General features: G+C 32.2%; 1 protein-coding gene across 1 annotated transcript in view; it reads right to left on the bottom strand.

Annotated features, from left to right (window-relative positions):
• Positions 1 to 3,501: 3,501 nt before the first annotated feature.
• LOC114328163 (protein germ cell-less) overlaps positions 3,502 to 22,138 on the bottom strand; it is a 56,830-nt gene continuing 38,193 nt past the window's right edge. Inside the window, exon 7 of the mRNA XM_050645287.1 lies at positions 3,502 to 20,773. Within this exon, the coding sequence (XP_050501244.1) occupies positions 20,560 to 20,773 (214 nt within the window). The 3' untranslated portion in view covers positions 3,502 to 20,559. The remainder of the gene's footprint in view (positions 20,774 to 22,138) is intronic.

Below are 22,138 nucleotides of genomic sequence, written 5' to 3'. Positions count from 1 at the left end.
AAGCGCTATAGGGAAGCCTATTGGCTCCGTGCGTCTTCCCTCTACTTACAGTCACGTGACACGCTGTCAGATTTTTTAAGGACTTTTTAACATTGAGTCTTATGGGATTATTTTGTTAAACTTGAATATTTTATTTTGTAGTGATAATAACCGAATACAATTGTTAGAATTCATTAGTTATTAATTTATACTGTAATTTATATGTGAGCGGCCGTGGGTAACGGCATAAACGCTGGCCTCATACGCCAGTAGACGTGGGTTCGATCCCTGCCAAAGACAAACCATTTTCATTTCCAATAATGACACGAGCCGTCTCACCGTGCCTCGGAGAGTACGTTAAGCCGTCGGTCCCCCTGGGCTAGTGTACATCGACACTAGTTACTTGAAACAGGGTTAAAGATGTAATTGGCGCTGAAACTATCCGAAAGGATCTCCCCGGCAAAAATGCCATACGATATTATTATTATACTGTAATTTATAGTGCAACAAAAATATTTTCTTTTTCGTTAATAAAGATTTATTGACATAAACTGCGATAGTGAGGTTATGTATACAAAATCAAACTAATAATCAATATTGGAAAGTGAAGAATTTATATCAGATTAAGTGCGTTTTTATTTTCTGTTTCACACGGCATTTTTTTAAATGTCTCATTTAAACATACACAAAGCGTCCTGATAAAATTTCAGAAAACCGCCACCATGAGCAGGTCGGTCGATTTTGCTTTGACACTTTGTTAAAGCTCGGAGCGAATAGGCAAAATACATATACAACCCTGAATCTTGCTTGTCTTAGTCGTGGCATCACCGCGCTTCTATCGTTCATTAGAAATACATGGCCCTATCTCCGCAATGTTGTATTCTTAACTTGAAATGCTCTATAGATATTTAATTCCATTACTTGTTCGATCATCCTAACCTCTAATTTACATCTTAGTACATTTGCTGTTATAACCATGCATTTGGTCTTTATTGGGGAAATTAACATGTTACATTTTCTGGCAGTTATATAAAAATGGTGCAGCAAACGTAAATCATTTGTACTTTGATGCGATACTAGTATTGCATCTGCATAGCAGATTATTTTAATTCTCCCATTTTGTATCTATTTTAGATTTTACTTTTTTTATAATTTAATCCATGATCAGGTTGAACAATAGAGGACTCAGTGAATCCCCCTGTTTTATCCCATTGCCAACTTCAATTGGATCAGTTTTTTCTCTTCTACTTTTACTTTTATTTTGTAATTCTGGCAGATATTTTTGACCATTTAGAGTAGGACCTTAAGGTCCACAAAACATAACTAAGCTGGTTTGTATGCCTAATGATTTCACTTGAACTTGCCTCGGCCTATTATTATAAATATAGCGTCGGTGCATGATCTTCCCGCCTACTACCTTGTGTTCTTGTGCTAATGTTATAACTTCATTCAGTTTGTTTGTTATCACTTAAATTTGGGTGTTAATTTGAGTGTCGTGTTTAATATAGTGCAGGGAACCTTTCCCTGTACCTACCATAATTTACAAAAGCTGGTATGTTCTCCCTCTTATTATGTGTCCAAGATACTATAGTTTTTCGTATCTTTATTTCACTGTTCAATTCTGTCTCTTTTTAAATACTTCGCAAGACCCTTTCGTTTGCAGGTCTATCCACGTAAGATATTTTCAATTTTCGGAGATTAAACAAATGTATTCGAAGATTTTTGAGTTTACAATGTAGTTTATAATATAATAGTGGCGTAGCGTAGTGGGGGCGGTCCGCCCCGGGCAGCACTTTTTAGGGGCGGCAAAATTTAACAATGATTCATAAAAATATTTTGTAAATATTTGAACCATTTTATATTTTTATCGCAACTACAAATTCGGACCGATTGAAAGGAGCACGGAATTTTTCATTACTTATTTTGTGACTAATTCGGGGAATTCCTTTTCTTTGAATGACATTCTGTAGCGACTGGCAACAACGTCTATAGTGAATTCTCCGTTTATGACTAACAATCAGCGAGAATGACTTCTATTACATACATCGGCAATTATTTTACTACCCTATACGTTATTCAGTGTGTAATTGTTTGAATACGAATTGCAAAAAAAAAACGTTGTTCAACCGTGCAGTCAGGTACAGCCAGATCAGCTGAATTCAATGATACTTGCATTGTATGATCGATTAGGTTTTTGTTCACTGCAAGAGGGTGGTTTGTTCGAACATTTAATTGGTTAGAGTTTTTTTAATGCCTTCAATTTTAATTTAATGATTGAGAATAAATTTTTCAATTGGTTGTGTTCTTATATTTTTTTTAATCCCTTTATTTTCAATTTAATTATTTAGAATTTTATTTTATTTATTTAATGCTTCGACAACTAATGGCCATTGGCATGGTAGGTACGGTGAATTTTTGCAGTTAGGTACCTAGTGTCATGTGTAGTGTGTGTGTGTTGAGTAAGTGTCTTGTTACTTTGCAAAGTCAACGTCATTGTCTTTGCAAAGAGACGCTAATTGTATCCGAACGTCTGCGGTCCCTCCGGTGAGTACCGATCCCACAAGGACAGAAACTATCTTCATTTATTAAATTATAATAAACGAAAAATTTCTGACCCTGGTGAGATTCGAACTCACGACCATTCGGACCTTTCGATACAAAGGTAGGAGCTCTTACCACTGAGCCATAGAGGGGGTAATTATTTAGAATTATTGTTATGTTAGTTGGTTATTTTCTTATAAAAAGAATAAATATTTACTTTGTTATGTAAGCTAATCGTTAATTGTTTTTTATTGTTAAATCCAAGCTGGGAGATACTCTGCCCAATATTTTAATAATTTTCCGAATATTTTTCACAGTTGCTATAAGAAATGCCAGCTGTGAGTTTTTCAAAATTGATATTGATTAAAAATTATTTAAGATCGACAATGAATACTTTAAGACTAACTAATTTGGCTATTTTGTCTATTGAGCAAGAGGTGTGTGATGCAATAGACACTGACGGTGCAATAAAAGGCTTTGCACTTAAAAAAAGTAAACGTATAAATTTTTAATTGAAGACGGGAAGTTTTCTTTTTAATTCTAACAAATACTCATATTACTTTTCAATAAAAATATAACATTTTATTATCGTTCTAGTTCTAATTAAAAATTGATTTTGTTTAATCTTGTCGATCGTCAAGGTGTACCTAATCTTAAGTGATAGGTACCTAAGTTATATCAATGTATCTAATTGGTTAAAGTAAAATAATTTTTGTATTAATAAACCTTATAATTGGATTGTAAAACTTAGATAAACTTGTTTATTTAAAATCTAACCTGTATCAAAATAATGATGACTGTTCTCGCCGAAAAGTTCTCTATAATAATTAATGTATGTAATGTATAGTATACATTAAATTAAAATCACTAAATAAGGGGACGGCAAAATTGTCTTCCGCCCGGGCAGCGGACACTCACGCTATGCCACTGTGTCGTGAACAATTAAGATTTAAGGGGATTGAAAAATAAATAAACAAATAGTACAAAGTAGATAAACATATATTACAAAATTATTACTATCAAAAAGCGTTTATGTGACTAGCCAATTAGTAAGAGCACTTAATTATGTCATTTTGCCTGTTTTTACAACAAATCGGAAGATTAACACATGGAATTCGTAGGTCAGTAAATTAATAAAGAACTTAAAAGAATGTAAAATCAGGACATTTTTTATTATCGAAATGAATGGTATGGATATTACTGAAAAATATTAACAGTACAAGCTTGTTCAATATTTTAACAAGCATTCACGTTTTTATCTAATGACAATGGGGATAAGAACGCAAATACACTGCGCGTCATTAAAAAGAGGCCATTTAGAATTTTTTCAATAATTTTTAGTTTAGGTACTCAATTTATTCTATTGTATTGTAACTGTACTCCCGCAATGCAGAAACACTTTTAGGCACTGCCAAACGGTTCCGATAGGTCAAGGGTAATAAAATCGCAGAATTGATTTCAGTTTTATGACTTCAAGGAATGCATGTGTTGTTTGTACGTTGTTTTTCTTGTAATATGGCTGTTCTGTTTTTCAAAAATCTTTCATTAGTGTACAGTTGTTCAAAGAGTGAACTTGCGCAATTTTTAAAGTAAAGCTATGAATGGCTATGACTAAGAGATTTGCTAGATCTGTTCAAATTGTTACTTTGATTGATAATGGAAGGAGTCAAAGAGAAGTAGCCAGACAGCTTGGAGTCAGTCGTTGTATGGTCCAAAAAACATACAAACGATTTGTAGAAACTGTATCTCATGATCGACGACCAGGATCAGGCGCGAGAAGAATCAGGACGACCAGAGAAGACCGTTCTTTAAAACGAACTTCTTTGCAAAATCGGTTCTTTATGACCAGAGCAATCCAGGACCATTTTCAAAATGCTCACGGGTGGTCATTAAGCACTTCTGCAGTGGGAAGGTTGGGGGAATTTGGCCTAAGGGTTCGCTCCCCAGCAACAGGACCTTTTTTAACAGCAGCATATCGATAACGCCGGCTTGAGTTTGCTAGAGACCACGAGCATTGGATAGAAGATTGGAAAAATGTTTTGATTAGTGATGAGTCCAGGATGCTTCTTTATGGCTCAGGTGGTCGCATCAAAACGTACAGAAGACGTGGGGGGACGATTTGCTGCTTATGTTCGACGAGTACGTGCTGCTTTGAAAGAGGCTCTGTAATGTGTTAAGCAGGCATTTCATTAGAAAGCCGTACTGACGTGTTTATTGATAGACGAGCGTTCAATGCTCATGGATACATTACAGAAATTTTGTGGGCGAAAACATTTTGTTCATGCAAGACAACGCGCGGCCACATGTAGCCAGGATGGTAATGCAGTACCTGGAAACCGTCGGTGTAACAAAAATGATGAGGTGCTCAACAACAGTGGTCTAACCCACAAATTGAGCATTTTTAGATAAATATATCAATAAAAGCAGCAACATTAAATCTTCGGATTAACAAAGGTCTACACAATCTACCTCTACCTTTGGCTAAATAGCGCTACATAATTTGTAGCGCCATCCCATAAGCATAATGTAAATACGAATGCAAATATTGCATTTATCTCAAAACTTCGTTCTTGGGGTTAGGCCACTGTTGCTCTGAGCGCCTCAATTAGGCTGCTCAAAGCCCAGATTTGAACCCGATTGAGCATGTTTGGGACCAACTCAAACGAAGAGTAAGAAACAGAATACCTGCTCCATTAAATCGTGAGTACCTTCGGTTCGCGTTCACGGAAGAATGAGTGCTTTTAGTCAAGAGAACATCCAGTACTTGATCAATTTAATGGCAAGTCGGATGAGGAGTGTAATTTAAAATAGATGTGGTAATACAAAATATTGAAAATCACGACTTAATTGTAATTTTTGTCAGAAAAAATTTACTACGTTAACTTTATAAATTTTCCATTAAAATCATCATTTTGGGAGAACTTTTTTTTTGACATTTGTTATTTATGGTTGCATACTGCTTTAGAACATACAGTGGAACCTCGATAAGTCGGATTAATCAGGACCGCGGCCGATCCGGGTTATCGAAAATCCGGGTTATCCGGAGAATATGGTAAAAATTAATAAAATACTGTATACTTACAGGTAAACTCTATTATAATTGCGAAAACGTGAAATGCATATGGACAATACATCTAAATTACGTACAGTTGTATACAGTATTGTTCATTTCTTGGTTAAAAACTCAGTCAAACTGAAATAATGTTTGATCTGTCTGATGAAAATCGGTCCGGGTTAGCCGAACTTCCGGGTTATCGGAGGCCGACTTATCGGGGTTCCACTGTATTCTTAAACATTACACAAAAATCTAATGATAATCAATTTCTAGTAGAGTTCGTAAAAATTAAAAAATGCCAAAAATTTTAGGTGGCCTATTATTAATGACGCGCAGTGTAGTTTAAAACACATCTGTTGGCAGTTTAAAACACACGCACATCTGTTGGCTTTATTCGAGCAGTATTTACATAAAAATAAAGTATTAAGATTATTGAACATATTATTATATTCTTCAAATTAATTTGATACTAATTTACTTATTAATTATCTACACAGAAATGTAATAATTTTGTATTTGCTTCTACATTTTCCAATAGTTAAGGCAAATGACATACTATGTATTTAATAGTTAAACAAAAGGTTATGTGCAAAAATAAAATAATATTAAGGGAATTTTAGTCAAACAATAAGTACCCAAATTATCCAACAAAAAAACCTAGGAGAACCTTGACATATCATAAGCTCTAAAATCACAAGTAAGTGCAGTAACTTGAAGCAGATATATTTTGAAAACCAAAAAGTTGTCTATTAATTAGCATGAAACATATTTAACCTATATCAACACAAAAATCGAATACCTGATTATACAATTTTGGCAGTGGCGCTCTGAGCATGGTTCCGCGGAACCAGGGCCCGGGCCCGCTCTAACGCGGTTTTTGATTCTTTTATTTCTAATTTGATGGAAACATTTTAAACTATTACACAAGTACAGACTAGGAAATGTAACTGCTAAATAAATTTTAATTGTTGTAGGTGTACTTATAAATAAACACGAAGAATATCTATTCATCAAAAAATTAAAAAAAAAAAAATTTATGAAACTACGCTTTTGTAAGGTTTCTTACTCGTTTTACCTGTTCCGAAGCCCTTGTTTCTACACTTTTAAAGACTATTATCACCGTCGGTGCTGCCTACACGTGCTAACTCAAACCCTTGTATTTTTTATATGTACAATAATTATGAATAGGTTTTAGGTAAACTACAGCTGCAGAAAGTCGGCAACTGATCAATACAAGTTTTATACGGTCATAAAAATAATCCCTATACAATTGGCTCGATGTTCAATACTCGTGTTTATAGCACCCGCATCCTTCAGCCTGTACTTTTAGGTAGTTCTGAAGTTAAATTCTAAATATAGACAATATATAATGGTAACTATAATAAGGATAAATATAGACACTAATTTCTTTTTAAGAAAATCTTTTATTAATGTTTTATAAATTGTATTTAACCGTTTTATCTCCCTAGAGGTTTGTATGTAATTATTTAACTTATTTATAAATTTATACATTATATCATTTGCAATTTGAGAATCTATTTTGTTGATATAAATTTCATTCCAATGTTAATTTTTTAGAAGCTGTTTTAGTTTTCGATATTAAGGTTTTTAATTATGACTGGAGATTTTTGAGTTTCATTATTTATGAAAACGGCTGGCGTAAAGTGTTCACTCATGTCAGTATAAAAAACGATAGGATGAATATTAACTTACTGTTTTAATAGTCCATTGTTTTTTTAAACAGTTTATTAGAAGTAAGTTACGATCAAAATGATGTTGGCATCTTTTTTATGGTTGGTAAAAAAGCCGTGAAAATCACCCTCTAATTAACATTTGAAATGAAATTAATCGTTACCACTTCACAAATTACTTTACTTATGTATTGTTTATAAGACATGTAAGATTCGTTGGTGTAAAGTGCTTATTTTTGAAAAGGCTGTAGTTAAATGGGCTTTAACGAGTCACTAATCACGAGTGTATGCAAATTTTGCACTGCTATATCTTCTATAACCAATTTTTGTCTTCAGGAAAACAAAATACAAACTAAAACCAAAATATTCACAATAGTAAAACATATATTTTTTTACTAGTTGAGATTTTTGGTATCAGCAATACTTGGGTCACATAACACGTGGTGACAGATATGAACTCCTACAATTAATAATGCAGGGAAAGATTAAAGGAAGGAGCAGCATAGGTAGAAGAAAAAAGTCCTGGCTGAGAAATCTAAGAGAATCGTTTAGATGCAGCTCAACTGAACTCGTTCGGGCTGTAGTGTCTAAAGTTAGAATAGCAATGATGATTGCCAAACTTCGTCGCGGAGATGGCACGTAAAGAAGAAGTGTCACCAATAATTTTTAAGTGTTTAATTAAGAATTAGTCAGGTTATCCAATTCCGGACTTATCTTGAACGTATGTTTTTCACCCCCCGAGAAGGGGTGAAAGTCACCCCCAGGCCAAAATAGGTATCACTTTTTTTTGTTTGACATTTTAGCTACGGGTATGCCAAATTTCATCTTAATCCGAGCGGTTCTTTAACAGCAAGAACCGTGAGTAAATGGACTATAATTAGCTTGAGTTTTTATAATTATATGATATATTTGATGATATAAAATATGATGATTTATATTTAATGCTTATTAAACATTTTTTATATACAATGTGGGTTTTTATTGGAACCAGGGCCGGTGGTTTATCAGTACGCCACTGAATTTTAGGGCTTTATTAACCCAGCTCTATACGCACAGCTATCTGTGAAACATAGCAGAGTTCGACTTGCTTTTGCAAGGGAACACGAAAATTGTAATTACGCAGATTGAAGTAATGTTCTGTTTGGAAGTCCAGATTTTCTTGAGGTCACCAGGCGGCCGCAGAAGAATCTGGAGAAGACAAGAACAATTTGTCCAATGCAATATTGCCTATAGAATAACTTATCGAGGAGGCTCAGTTATGGTTTGGCCTAGTATAAGTTCTGATACCCGTACTAATTAAGTTCTTGTGGATGAAGTTAGGCTTTAGGGGTTAGGTGGAAGAGCAGACGTACGTTGACTGCTAAAGCTTCTCTGTAAAAATATATTGTTAAAAGTAACGTACGAACTGAATCTCGCCCCAAATTTATTTTCTGTTATTTTTGTATCTTTTTTTGGAAGACATTAATAAAGACATTTATTATTATTATTATTATTATTATTAAGTTTCTATGACAGGAACAAGGCATATAACAACCATTTTAGATGAGCATGTGGTACCTTTTGCACCATTCATAGGACCTAATTTTTTTTTCAGACAATATGGGAAGAATTTGACCAACTTCGTGTTCAAAATTTAATTACCACAATGGCAAGACGTATGCAGCCTGCTATAAGAGCCCGAGGAGGAAGTATTAATAACAAATGACATAGACGTTATTTTGTTATAACTGTTTTTTTTCAACAAAGCTACTTTTCATTTATAGATAGATCTAAAAAATAAATTGAGGAAATTTAATCAATCTCCAGAATTAAGTAACTTTTTTATAAAATATGAAAAAACTAATTGATGAACTCAGCTAAACTGACATATGGATAAACACATCAATTGTACACCCCAAGTCCAAGAAAAAAGCGTCTTTACAGTCAATTCAATCGGTTCTCAATATGTAATTGAATAGTGATAGTGTTCAAAATCATTATGGATTAAGTGAAAATAAAATCTAACACATAAACACCCATTTTAAACACGAGCGTCAAAGTGATTGTGCACATTGGGCAAAATTTAACTGGTTCATTATGTATTGTTGCTCTTAGATCTTTAATTTTTCTTTTCAGTCTTTTGGTGCACAATGGTTTGTTTGTGTCAGTTCCCCGACGAAAGTAGAAAATATGATGATGCTCATATGAGAAAAAATGGTGGACACAAATTTTTTACTATTGCGGAAAAACGGACTTTACTTTGTGCTACTAGAATTTATGATGAATGGGGTTTCCTTCCAGCTGTAACTGACTTCGACTATTCGCAAAAACTGTTTCAGCACAATGTTTGGTTCAGCATCAGGTGTCTTGATGAGTGTCAATGTTATTAAGCAGGAATTAATAACCTTCTTTAAGATTAAGTAGAATTATTTATGTATTTAGATCCTGAAAGAATTTTACAAAAAAATTACAGCAAACGACAACTTGGATGAAAATTCCGTTGATAGTGTTTTATTGAACTATCTACATCAAAAAAAGTTCACTGTTTCAACTTATACTAGAAGAAATGTTAAAATGCAAATGAAGAAACTTGACCACAGGATTATATTTGCCTGTTACGGTCCTAAGAGGAAGTCCAAAAAAGACACCAGTATAGATTATGTGTAGGTATATAGTTCAGGACATACCAGATGATGTATTAGCAGTTGAAATAGTAGGCACAAAATCTCTGAACAACACATGAAACAAATTTAAAATAGTGAAGAATGAGCAATGCCTAGTTGACAACACTGAAATTATACCAGTTCTTCCAAACCCTGAAATAATAAAGTGTGATGTCATACAGATTGATGGTTCACATTTTTTAAGATAGTCTACTGAAATTTAAATTTTAAACGCGCCTTACTGCGAATCCACAATTAGGGTGAATTTTAGATATTTTGCTTCACGTTAAAGATACAAGAAAAAGTTATTTGGAAAAGTTGATCCAAATATTAGATATTATAACCCCACATACCAAATTTCATGACAAAATTAGCACTTTTAGTTTTTTCAGTATTTGTAGTCTGGATCCTAAAACATACAATTGGCTGTCCAGAGATGCATCTCGGGACAGCCAATGATAGGTTTTAGAATCCTGGCTACAAAAAATGTAAAAACTAAAAGTACGACTTTTGTCATGAAATTTGGTATGTGGCGTTAAATGTGAACTATCAACCTGTATGACTGCAAAATTTCAAATCGGAATTTAATTTGAAAGCTGAAATATAGGGGTGTCTTCATCTTAAATGTGACATACTGTATATACACTTAAAAATGATGTTGACATAAAACAAATATAATCAAAACAATTCTGAAAAATAATTATTTCTTGTGTAAGTTACCTTAATTTTAAAATATTTTTTTTTAAATTGTATTTTTATTTTCAATATGTCATGAAGGAATGTTGTGAAAGATCGTCTAAAATTAAACTACTGAATATTACTTTAATTTGGTGTATAATGTTCGGTGAATAGAATGGAATACCACTGGAAATATATTAAAATGTGAATTTTTTAAATCGTTATTTTCAAGAGGAGTGTAATATATCTGTATGAAGATCAACACCATTACTAAAAATTCAATTCAAACTAATTACTACGGAAATTTCTCAAAATCCCAGTTTTTATAAATCTGTCATAAAAGTATTTGACAGAAGAATAGAACTGCACTAGAAGTAAGAGTTTAGTCGTTTTATGACTTAATTTTAATTGTCAACCCTTTCCTAACATGCACCTGTACGCTAATAAAATAAGAAAGTCCTACTTTTACGAAAAAACTTAAAATCGAAGAACCACTGTAAATGGTGTGCAATTTTTCATGTTGATTTGTTTTTGTTATTAAAAGGCTTCTACTTACAGTGCTTTTACTTGGAGCTCATGATATGTCTACATAGATTCTTGGTAACCAAAATAAAATGGCACAAAAATACACCTACTATACATATTCAAAATTAATACCCATAAATGTGTAAAATACCATCACAAATAATATATTTTAAATATATTTCTCACAAACATATAATATATATTGATACAAATTATAAAAATACATTCTTTTTATCAACAATTAGAACTTATAAACTAGATACATTCGAGAAAAATAACATTTAAATACAACACAAAAAATGATGTCTCAAAAATATACTATAATAATAAAATACATAGGTCTAAAAGGTACCCCCGTTAAGATAGGCAAAATGCTTTAATCCCAGAATTCAATTTATTTCATTTTTTTGTTTTCTATGTGATTAAAAAATAAGATTCATCTCAATTTTTACCCTCCACCCCTTCCCTGTCGCCCAACCATCAAAAACGTATTTTTTTCGTTTTTACTTTTTTTTAGGTGGGATGCAATCAATTTAAATTTTTTTTAAATTCACGCGCATAGTTTTTTATTTTTTATAGACCCATAGGTCCAGTCTACATAATCTCAAAATGCCACTTTATTTTTAATACGTTTAGTTTTTTTGTGGACATGGCTTCAGGTCTATTTTTTTATGTTGTATATTATACCAAAACCTATATTTATATTTTTTTCAGATTATTACGTAAAGTGCACCACCTTCAAAAATCCAAAAAACTGGTTTTTGGTAATTTTCCCCCTTTTATAGACTTCAAAATAGATCAAATTAAGGTTTTTTTATAGTTTATATTTAATTTAAAGTAACCGAAGTAATACAGAGAAAACAAAAACAATGATAATTTCAAATATGAAGAAGACACACGCAATAGAATTAGACGGGAAACAACTAGAGCAAGTGGAATATTTTAAATACCTAGGAGTAATAATCGAAGCAAATGGTAAACAAGACATGGAAATAAACGAGAGAATGGGACGAACAGGAAGCTTATTTAACGCTATGAAAACAACATTTTTGGGGAAAAAAGAGATACCGGAGAAAGTAAAAACGGCAGTCGTTAAATCAGTAGTTAGATCAACAATCATGTATAGCAGCGAGACATGGACATTGACGGGGAGACAAAAATCCAGAGTCAATGCTATGGAAATGAGGTTCCTGAGGAAAATAGAAAACAGAAAGAGGACAGACAAAATACGAAACGAAACAATTATACAAAACCTAAAACTGGAACCAATCAATGAAAAAATAGTGGAGGAACAACTTAGATGGTTCGGGCACGTGTGTAGAATGTCGAACGAGAGGCTTACAAAACGAGTGTTCGAAACGAGAGTGCAGGGGAAAAACAAAAGAGGAAGACCAAGAGTTATCTGGGTAGATGAAATCAGGAAAGAAGTCGAGAAGAAGGGATTGACATTGGAAAGTGCAAGAAACCAAACGCAAGATCGGAAAGCATGGAGACTACAATGCCAAACTCAACTCCACCAGCCTTACACCTAAAGGTAGAAAGGCTTAGGACTAAGTAAGTAAAAGTAAAGTAACCGAGTGCTTTTAAAAATGGACATTTAAAGTGAACATTTAAAACTGAGAGAAACACGTTCAGACCCCTCAAAAACGTGTGAGTTTTTTTGGGGTCTTTTGGAGGGTTTGAACGTGTATCTACCATTTTTTAAATGTTATTAAAGACTCAGTTACTTCAAATTATATATAACCTATAAAAAAAACTGATCTATTTTGAATTCCTTAAAATGGGTACATTCCCCAAAACCCCCCTAAAAAACCAGTTTTTCGGATTAACCAAAATCTGAAGAAAATTAGAAAAATGGTTTTTGATAAAACACACAAAATAAAAAAAATGGACTTGCAGCCATCTTCAAAAAAAAGTTATACGCATTTTTCAAAAAATAAATGCATTTTTAGGTTAACTACACTTAACCTATGGGTCTATAAAATATAGGGACGTTTTGTAAAAGTCTTAACAATGCGTGTGAGTTTTTTGACATTTTTAAATTTATTGCATCCCACCCAAAAAAAATAAAAACGAAAAAATTACGTTTTTGGTGGAGGGTGAGGGGGAGGGGGGAGGAGGGTTAAAATTGAGCTGAGTCTTATTTTTGAATACATAGAACATAAAAAATGAATTTTTGAAGTGGAGGCATTTTGCCTATGTTAAGGGGTGGTACCTTTGTAATAAAATTATTTTTTGTAACGCCGGTTTCATAAATGTTTGTTAATCTTACATTCCACCAACGGAAAATTAAATTTAACCGCTACTATATTTTAATGTATTAACTTGCGTTTAATTACAAATTAAAATAATTGTAGGACAGCTAATTGGCATAATTCGTCGATCAATTAAAAATAATTTAATAGTTTTAACATGGTAAGTGTGGAATTAACGAACACTTGTGATATCGGTCATAAATCTTCTGAATAACTCATAATAACTTGTGTTAAAAATTATTACAATAATATGTTAAATTGGGTAAAACGTAAACTCTTAACACTTGATGAAATACATCTAGTAAAAATTAACCCATCAATTTTTTTAATGCCTTTTAATGTTTGAAAATTTTAATTAATGAACATTTTATATAGGGTGATTCATGTGGAAATGCATATACAGTTGAGTCCGGGAATCTTTACCCGTGCGTCATCATTTAAAGCATACGAAATAAGTTGACGATAAGTCGGAAATTGCAATTTATTAAACGCAACAGCAAGTGACAGTAAGTGACTTGAATTTCAATTTCCGGCTTATCATCGACTTATTTCGTATGCTTTAAATGATGACGCACGGGTAAAGATTCCCGGACTCAACTGTAAATAAGGATCGATACTAGACACCGAGGAAGTTCTAAATCACATATATTTAATGGGTCTCTGATTACTTATCAGCCAGATACAGGATGTATTGTAATATGTAAATCCAGTTTGAATTTTTTTTTAATTATTCACAACTTACGAACCTCATTGCATAATTTTTCATATTTACTGAATACATTGTTTGCCTATCGTGTTACGTACACAATATCGTATAAATAATAGTTTATAATATTATGTAGTTAGAAACTCAAAAAATTTTTTAACAATTATTTCACTTGAAAAAAAAACCCCATTGTATACCAGAAGTTTGGAAATATGTGTACATATTTGAAAACAGCAAATACACCAAGTTATATTAAGCTCTTTTCGAATTTCAGTACATAACTTTGTTGTTATTAATTTCACTAATTACGAAAATTTTCCGATAATCAGTTGGTATAACACGAAAAATAATATCAACCTTTTTTTATTCTCTCACCTAGCTTGTGCCCCAAAATGTTAACGTAAAATAAATTGACAGATACGTACTCAAAACAAAATTATAATTCCCATGACTAATACGCGCACGCATACGCACACACAAAGGCACCTGTCTATTCATTTTGCATTAAGACTGTGACCCAAAAATAGGTAAATGATTTTATTGATAAAAACTGATATTATTTGAGAAATAATATAAATACTAAAAGTATTATTTGAGAAATAAAAAAATATTTTTTTAATTAATACACTCACCGGCACGAAAAACGGGCACCCCAAAAAATGAGCCATTTTTGATGTCTCGTATCTCTTAAACCTGTTGTCTGATTTAAATAATTGTTTCAATATGTTATAGCATTATTCTTTAGCAAGATCTCTGTAATAATATTGTTGCTAGACAGGTAAATTTTCATTGTATACCGGGTGTACCAATCAAACTGGGTATTTTTCTCAATTTTCACAACACCCTGTAGCATATTCTAGCCTTTATAGAATATTGAAATTAAAACCCAACTATAGCCCCAGGTTTTCTTAACATTCTGTTTTTTTATTCATTCGCTTATGTTGGATAATAAAAAAGTTAGGGACAACTAGCCATGTTCTTTATCAATACAGGGTGTTTCTAAATAAGTGCGACAAACTTTAAGGCGTAATTCTGCGTGAAAAATTAATGACCCTCTGCTTTATAGACCTAAGTCTCCAAATGCTTCGTTTCCGAGATACGGGATGTTGAATTTTTCTTACAAACTGACGAATTATTTATTGCTCTAAAACCGATTGAGATATGCAAATGAAATTTGGTAGGTTTTAAGTGGTAGATATTGCGCATTTTTTCACATACAATTAAGAATTTTATATTCACCATTGGCGTGCATATGTTTCATATTACCATATCATATTACCCGCATGCACGCCAATGGTGAATATAAAATTTTTAGTTTTATGTCAAAAAACGCGCAATAACTACCTCTTAAAACCTACCAAATTCCATTTGCATATCTCAACCGGTTTTAGAGCAATAAATAAATCGTCAGTTTGTAAAAAAAAATTCAACATTCCGTATCTCGGAAACGAAGCATTTGCGGACATAGGTTTATCAAGCAAACGGTCATTATTTTTTCATGCAGAATTACCCCTTAAAGCTTGTCGCACTTATTTAGAAACACCCTGTATTGATAAAGAACATATCTAGTTGTTAAAGTCCCTAACTTTTTTATTATCCAACATAAGCGAATGAATAAAAAACAGAATGTTAAGAAAACCTGGGGCTATAGTTGGGTTTTAATTTCAATATTTTATAAAGGCTAGAATATTCCACAGGGTGTTGTGAAAATTGAGAAAAAAACCCAGTTTTGATTGGTACACCCGGTATACAATGAAAATTTACATGTCTAGCAACAATATTGCTACAGCGATATTGCTAAAGAATAAGGCTATAAAAATATTGAAACAATTATGACCCATTTTTTGGGGTGCCCGTTTTTCGTGCCGGTGAGTGTATATCAACTTATTGTCAAAACCTTTAGTTTTGAGTCAAGTTAATAGGTAAACCTTTCTTATGTAACAGTTTTTTTGCTCATTTTAAACTTGGAACTTGCAAAAATGGATTTCCGAAATTTGGATATAAACGGTGTTTCTACTTTAAAAAAAAACTAAGCTGGTACCTGGATTTAACTTTTCTTTATAAGCTACTCGATAGCATACTAGACAAAACATTGTGTAGTAAATATAAAAAATATACAATGTGGTTCTACAAGTACCACATATAATAACTGTGAATAATTGGGTAATAAATGAATAATTTAACAATGATATCCATTAATACTATTAAATAAAGTGGTTTACTACCTATCCACTATCTACCCGTAATGTATAATACATATTTAAAAACTTTAACATCGAAGTAAAAACTCCTGTTGTAAATGGTATACAGGGTGTCCCGGAAAATAGTGCGTTCCTTAACGGTGTGAGTAGACTTTATTATAATTATAACTTTATTATAATTTTTTTTTCTAAAGTCATCTGTTGCCTCAAAAAAATAAAATAATGTATTTTACTAAAATTTACATTTGGCAACCCGGCAGTTTTATTTATTTTGACATAGCGAAGATATTTAAAATTGTAAACACAAACAGTCATCTCATAATTACCTGTAACCCAAGAATACATCGTATTGTTTTATTTATTATTTGGTATTGTCATTATTTCGATCGCGAGTATCATGTTAATTACGTATAGTGTACAATTAATGCAAGATTTACACCAAGGCGATTTACCTTGAAGATTAAGGATTTGTAGACGGTTTCAAACAAAATCTTCAGAGAACCCGAATTTTTGTGTAGTGTTGTGTGCAGATAAAGCTTGTTTTACCAGAAATGGTGTGTTTAACTTACATAATTGCCAAAAGTATGAATTTATGGGCTGGGATTATTCATCTGATTGAACCATTCGAACTTCCCAGAAGATTGAATGGAGAAGTGTGGGTACTCAAATTTTTTGCAACCTGTTCTATCGATACTTCTTGAAGACGTAGCTTGATTGTAATAAAATTTTTTCATGTTTTAAAGTTAAAACACTATACAAACCTTATTTATTAGATATTTAATAAACACAAATATTATGCTGTTTTTCTATCACTGTTATCAGTATTTTATCAATACATAATATTATGCCTAATGGTCGATGATTCATGTTAGTTGAGTTACAGTCTTTTCTGTGGACATTAATCAAATGTATTAAAATTAATAAATTATTTTTTTGAAAACGGTTGACTTTACAAAAAAATTTTATTAGACTTTTTTGCCCTAAATGGTGCACTTAGCCCATACCTTGAAGGAACGCACTATTTTCCGGGACACCCTGTATTTTAATTAAAATTTAAGAATCCAAATGGATTACATTAATGTTGAGAATGCTTTCAGACTTATCAGTTCATCTTCAGTGAACTTTGAGGTAATTGCTAAATAGTCCCACAATTAAACAGACGTGTAACCTTTATTTTCGAGTAGGGACCTTGCGTTCCCGGAAAGTTGCCCATTTTGATCGGCTTTTGGTCGGCTAATTTTACAATTTTGAAAATGTAGCTAATACCTTAAATCCAACCACTGTTTGGTTCTAGGGCTATTTACCAAGTACTTCAAGTCCACTGAAGATGGACTGATGAGGCCGACAAGGTTCTGACTATTAATGTAATCCATTTGTATTTTTAATTTATATTAAATTATACCAATTACAACGGGCGTTTTTACGTTGATTGTCTCGTTTTAATTTAACATACCAAAAAGACCTCAAGAGAATATAAGCCGTGAAATTTGTAAGGTCCGTTGTTCATAGACAATATTTATTAAAAGTTACATCTTACATATGAACCTACAGAGTAAATAAGAGATGCAATACAACGGTCAGTCACCTACGTGACATATCTAGGGGAATTTAAAAAAATACAGAATGAGTTATATTTTTCACAAAACCAGGAGTCGACTTAATCCTTTACATTCAACATTATTGTTTCTTATTGATATTTGTATGTGTTTTTGAACAGTTCAATTCTAATCAATAAAAACAAGTTCATTAAGAAGTAAAATGCAATAACATTAAGTAGTAAAACTTTACAAATTTAAAATTAAAACAAAGTTTTAATGATGGGTTAATTTTATAACGGTATATAATATACTATTACTATTCTAACGGAATCATCTGTAGATGGTTATTAAATCGTTTACTGAAAATATTCAACAAATTATTCATCATCATCAAGATTTTAAACGATTTAATTCCATTTTAATCGAATATTTTGTCTGAATATTACTGGAAGATTATGTCCCTAATAACATTAACTTATAAATAAAATTCTAATCTTCAGTAAGTTCATTTAACACTATTTTCAAATTATAGGGAACAAAAAATTAAGAATCTTATCTGTGCTCTTAAAATTAAACCTTTCCTTTTAACAAAGGAGACAAAGTTAAAAACATAATTTTTAATTAATTTTCGTTTTCTAAATTTTCCAGAACACAGATTTAATGAATATACATACTTGGAATCGCTTATAATAAGAAACCATGAACAGACAAAATATTAACTTGGTTTATTTTCATTACATAATATTTGAATAATTATTTTCATTACGTACAAAGTCTACAATTGAATGGGTTTCAAACATTTTCATTGCATCTTTGGTTTAAATACAATGAATCAGGAAGAATAAATGCTTTAATCACAATTTTATGGAATACAAAAGAGTTACCGTCAGGTTATCAATCAGAGAGGTCGGCGACGAATAGTAAAGAAGAATGGTCCACTCCACATAATTCGATAGTATTGTTTAGTTAAGTATTGAATGGTATTTTATGATAACTAGTATGATCGAAGCGAAGATCGGTGGGATATGCGCATTTTATCAATGAAATTCGATATTTTTAAGACATTCCAGAAGCCGCTACAGATAAAATGTTTTAACAACTCATTAATCATTTAGAATTAGTCGACGGATATTAGTACAGTTAAAATAATTAAGACGATAATGATTTAATGAGTGAAATTTAAAGTTTTTTCTACTAAGCAAGCTCATTAACTGAACCCAATTAAAAATTATTCTGCACATCATATTTGAAACATTATTTAGTTGAAAAATCTCATTTTTGTCGGCAAAAAATATATTAATTTGTCTGGACTAAATTACAGTTCTGTTTATCTTAAAAAGGATGTTACTATTAGCATTACCACAGTGTTGCCAAACTGAATTTTGTTATTTTGAGTGTAAATTTTCCCAGCGATCTCCGAGGGTACTATACAGTGTTTAAATAAATGTATTCATTAAAAAATCCGATAAATATTTTGTGCCACAACTTTTAGGACACAGGTTAATAAATATCTGAAAATGGTATCATAGATCTTATAACGAAAATAAATACGAATACATATATAATATGGTCTTCTAATAAGTTTTAGAAAATTTATTTAGTATTTACAAAAAAAACATAAGAAAACAAAACTCCACAAAAATTATATTTTGTGCAAATTAAAAAAGACTGTTTTGTGTTTTATGTTTTGTAACTGAACATGAATTGTCATCAAATAACCACCATTTCCATACAGTCTATACAGTTAATTAATGTATTATTAAATTGTATCATCATGTGACAGGGTTAAATTGTATCAATTGTATATTATTATGTTACAGTTCAAGTTGATTCTCAGTTAGAGTTGACTATTCCTAGTTCGAGTCAACTCAAACTAAAACGAGCAGTAAGAGTTGATTTGAAAAATTTAATTCAACTTTTACTAATAGTTGAAGTAGACTCTTCTTAACCCTTGTTAGTGAAAGTAGATCGCGGGAAAAAAAATCAAATCTTACTAGTTTGAGTTGACTATTCCTGGATAGATTCAGTAAATGTAGAATCTCACGTGCTTTTTTGATGAGTGCGCATCTCTTTGTTTTGATTGTTTCAACTACTTATCACGATTTGAACATACCCAATTGGAGTGTTTAACTAGTAAATATTAACCTAATGATTGGAAATGAATCAACTCTTACTAAATGGCATTGGGAAGAGTATACTTTTTCTAGTTGGAGTCTACTTTTACTAGGAAATGTTGAATAAAATCTTCATTTTGTATTTAAAATCAACTTTTACTAAAACCAGTCGTTTGAGTTGACTCGAACTAGGAATAGTCAACTCCAACTGGATAATCAACTTGAACTGTAACATATACATCAAATATGTATCAGTATATTGTCTTAAATTGTTTTGGACTATCATATTTATTGTATTGATTTATACCATATCGGAATAATTGCACAAAAACAAACATAAAAATGCAAAAAATCAGTCAAAATTAGTAATAGCTCTTGAAGATAATCATCCATCGTTAACATACTCTAGACTTGGGTTTTGCGTTTTGCGAAACTTAACATATAATATAATTTTTGAGTAACACAAGTATAATGTTTAATACTGTACTTTGTCCACTATTTCTTCATATCGTGCACATACATAGTTTCATGTTTCTAATAAACTACTTTCAGTATTCTTTAAAGTACTGAAATACAATGTGTAGAAACGTCGCTACCGTGTAAATGGATATTTTCGACTCTTTTACTAATATGGTTAAGACTGGTACTGCGGCCTCTCTTCCACTGGTGGATCTTGTGCTTCCGGCGAAGTATATAAAATATTCGCTGATATAACCATGGGATATGTCGTGTTACGGTCGAAAGACATGATTTGGATTTCCTCTCCTTTCGTTAAGGAAACTTTCAAAACGTCCGATTGTTTGCTATAAACAATCTGCCTTTGCTCGTTTAAGCACGTAACTGTCACTCTAAAAAAATAAATTATTTAAAAATATCGCAGTTTAGTAAGTACTTACTATTTTCAAATAAATGTCCAACACGTCTATATTAGAGAATATTGTTACGTTTCGCATCGGCACGAAGGTAGGCCCTGACTCTCTAGAATATTGGAGTCAAATCGAGGCAACTGGGGATCGGCTCTTAATGCAGTTTAAGAATCCAAAAGATCAGATATTAGCTAGATGGATTGAACTATTCCAAAAATACGATTTCAAGATTGAGCATCGGGCCGGAGTTAGCCACAGGAACGCTGATTCTCTTTCTAGAAGGCCGTGCCCAGCATAGTGTTCCCACTGCAAGAAAACAGAATCAAAGGAAGCAGCAGTGCTAAGAACAATGTTGGTCAAAGACGGGTGGACGCCTACTAAGAACAGTGAAGAACAAGGAAAATATTCAGTTTTACAGAAAATTCGAAAATGGAAAGATGAAAATCGTCGACCATCTTGGCAAAAAATATCAAGCCTATGCTTGGTAGTTAAGACGTATTGGGCCCAGTGGGACTCCTTTATCATGGAAGACAGATTGCTTACGCGACTACTAGAAAATGATGATGGTTCAGCGAAGAAAACACAGTTGGTGATTCCAAAGAGTAGAATAGCTAAAGTACTTCGTCAGTTACACGACAGTCCATTAGGAGGACATTTTGGTATAAAGAAAACCCTTCAGAGAATGAATGAATTTGGGAATGATTTTATTGGATGAATAGTTTCTACGTATCAATCCTTCAACAGATACAAATAAAGAAGAGACTACGTACCGTAGTAGCTGAAAATATTGTCAAGTTATCGGCCACATTATTAGACGAAATAGTTTGGAAAGACTTAGGGCCGGTACTTTCCCGATTAAACCCCGGTTAGAGGAATTTTGTCATGAAAAATTTCTCTAACCGGGACAGAAAGTACCAACCCTTATAGTGGGACATATAGATGGTCTACTGTAAATTCAGTCAAGGAAGACAGAAGATTAGTCCAGAAAGCCACTGCGCATCCGCTAGAAAAAATATTCCGATTCGGATTTTTTGCACAATCTTACTCAAAAAGACCCCTTTTAACAAACTTGCATGTTGCCAGGACCAAAAGTGGGTCAAAAATTTTTTAAACGCTTTTTTTGTTTTTTTCCTAAAATTATTTTTTTGGCATGGAACAAAGTTTTTTTAGGTTTTTTGGATCATTCCAAAGAGAAAAGGTCTTTAGTGACTTTTCTCTAAAGTTGATAGTTTTTGACATATAAGCAATTAAAAATTGAAAAATTGCGAAATCGGCCATTTTTAACCTTCAAAAACTATGTGAAAAACTGAAAATTTGAATGTTGCCAAGGTAGGTAGATATTCTTTA

This window comes from Diabrotica virgifera, chromosome 3 (genome assembly GCF_917563875.1).
Source record: "Diabrotica virgifera virgifera chromosome 3, PGI_DIABVI_V3a".
Taxonomy (NCBI): domain Eukaryota; kingdom Metazoa; phylum Arthropoda; class Insecta; order Coleoptera; family Chrysomelidae; genus Diabrotica; species Diabrotica virgifera.
Note: the sequence above shows the minus strand (reverse complement) of the source record. Positions and strands in the feature narration are given on the sequence as shown.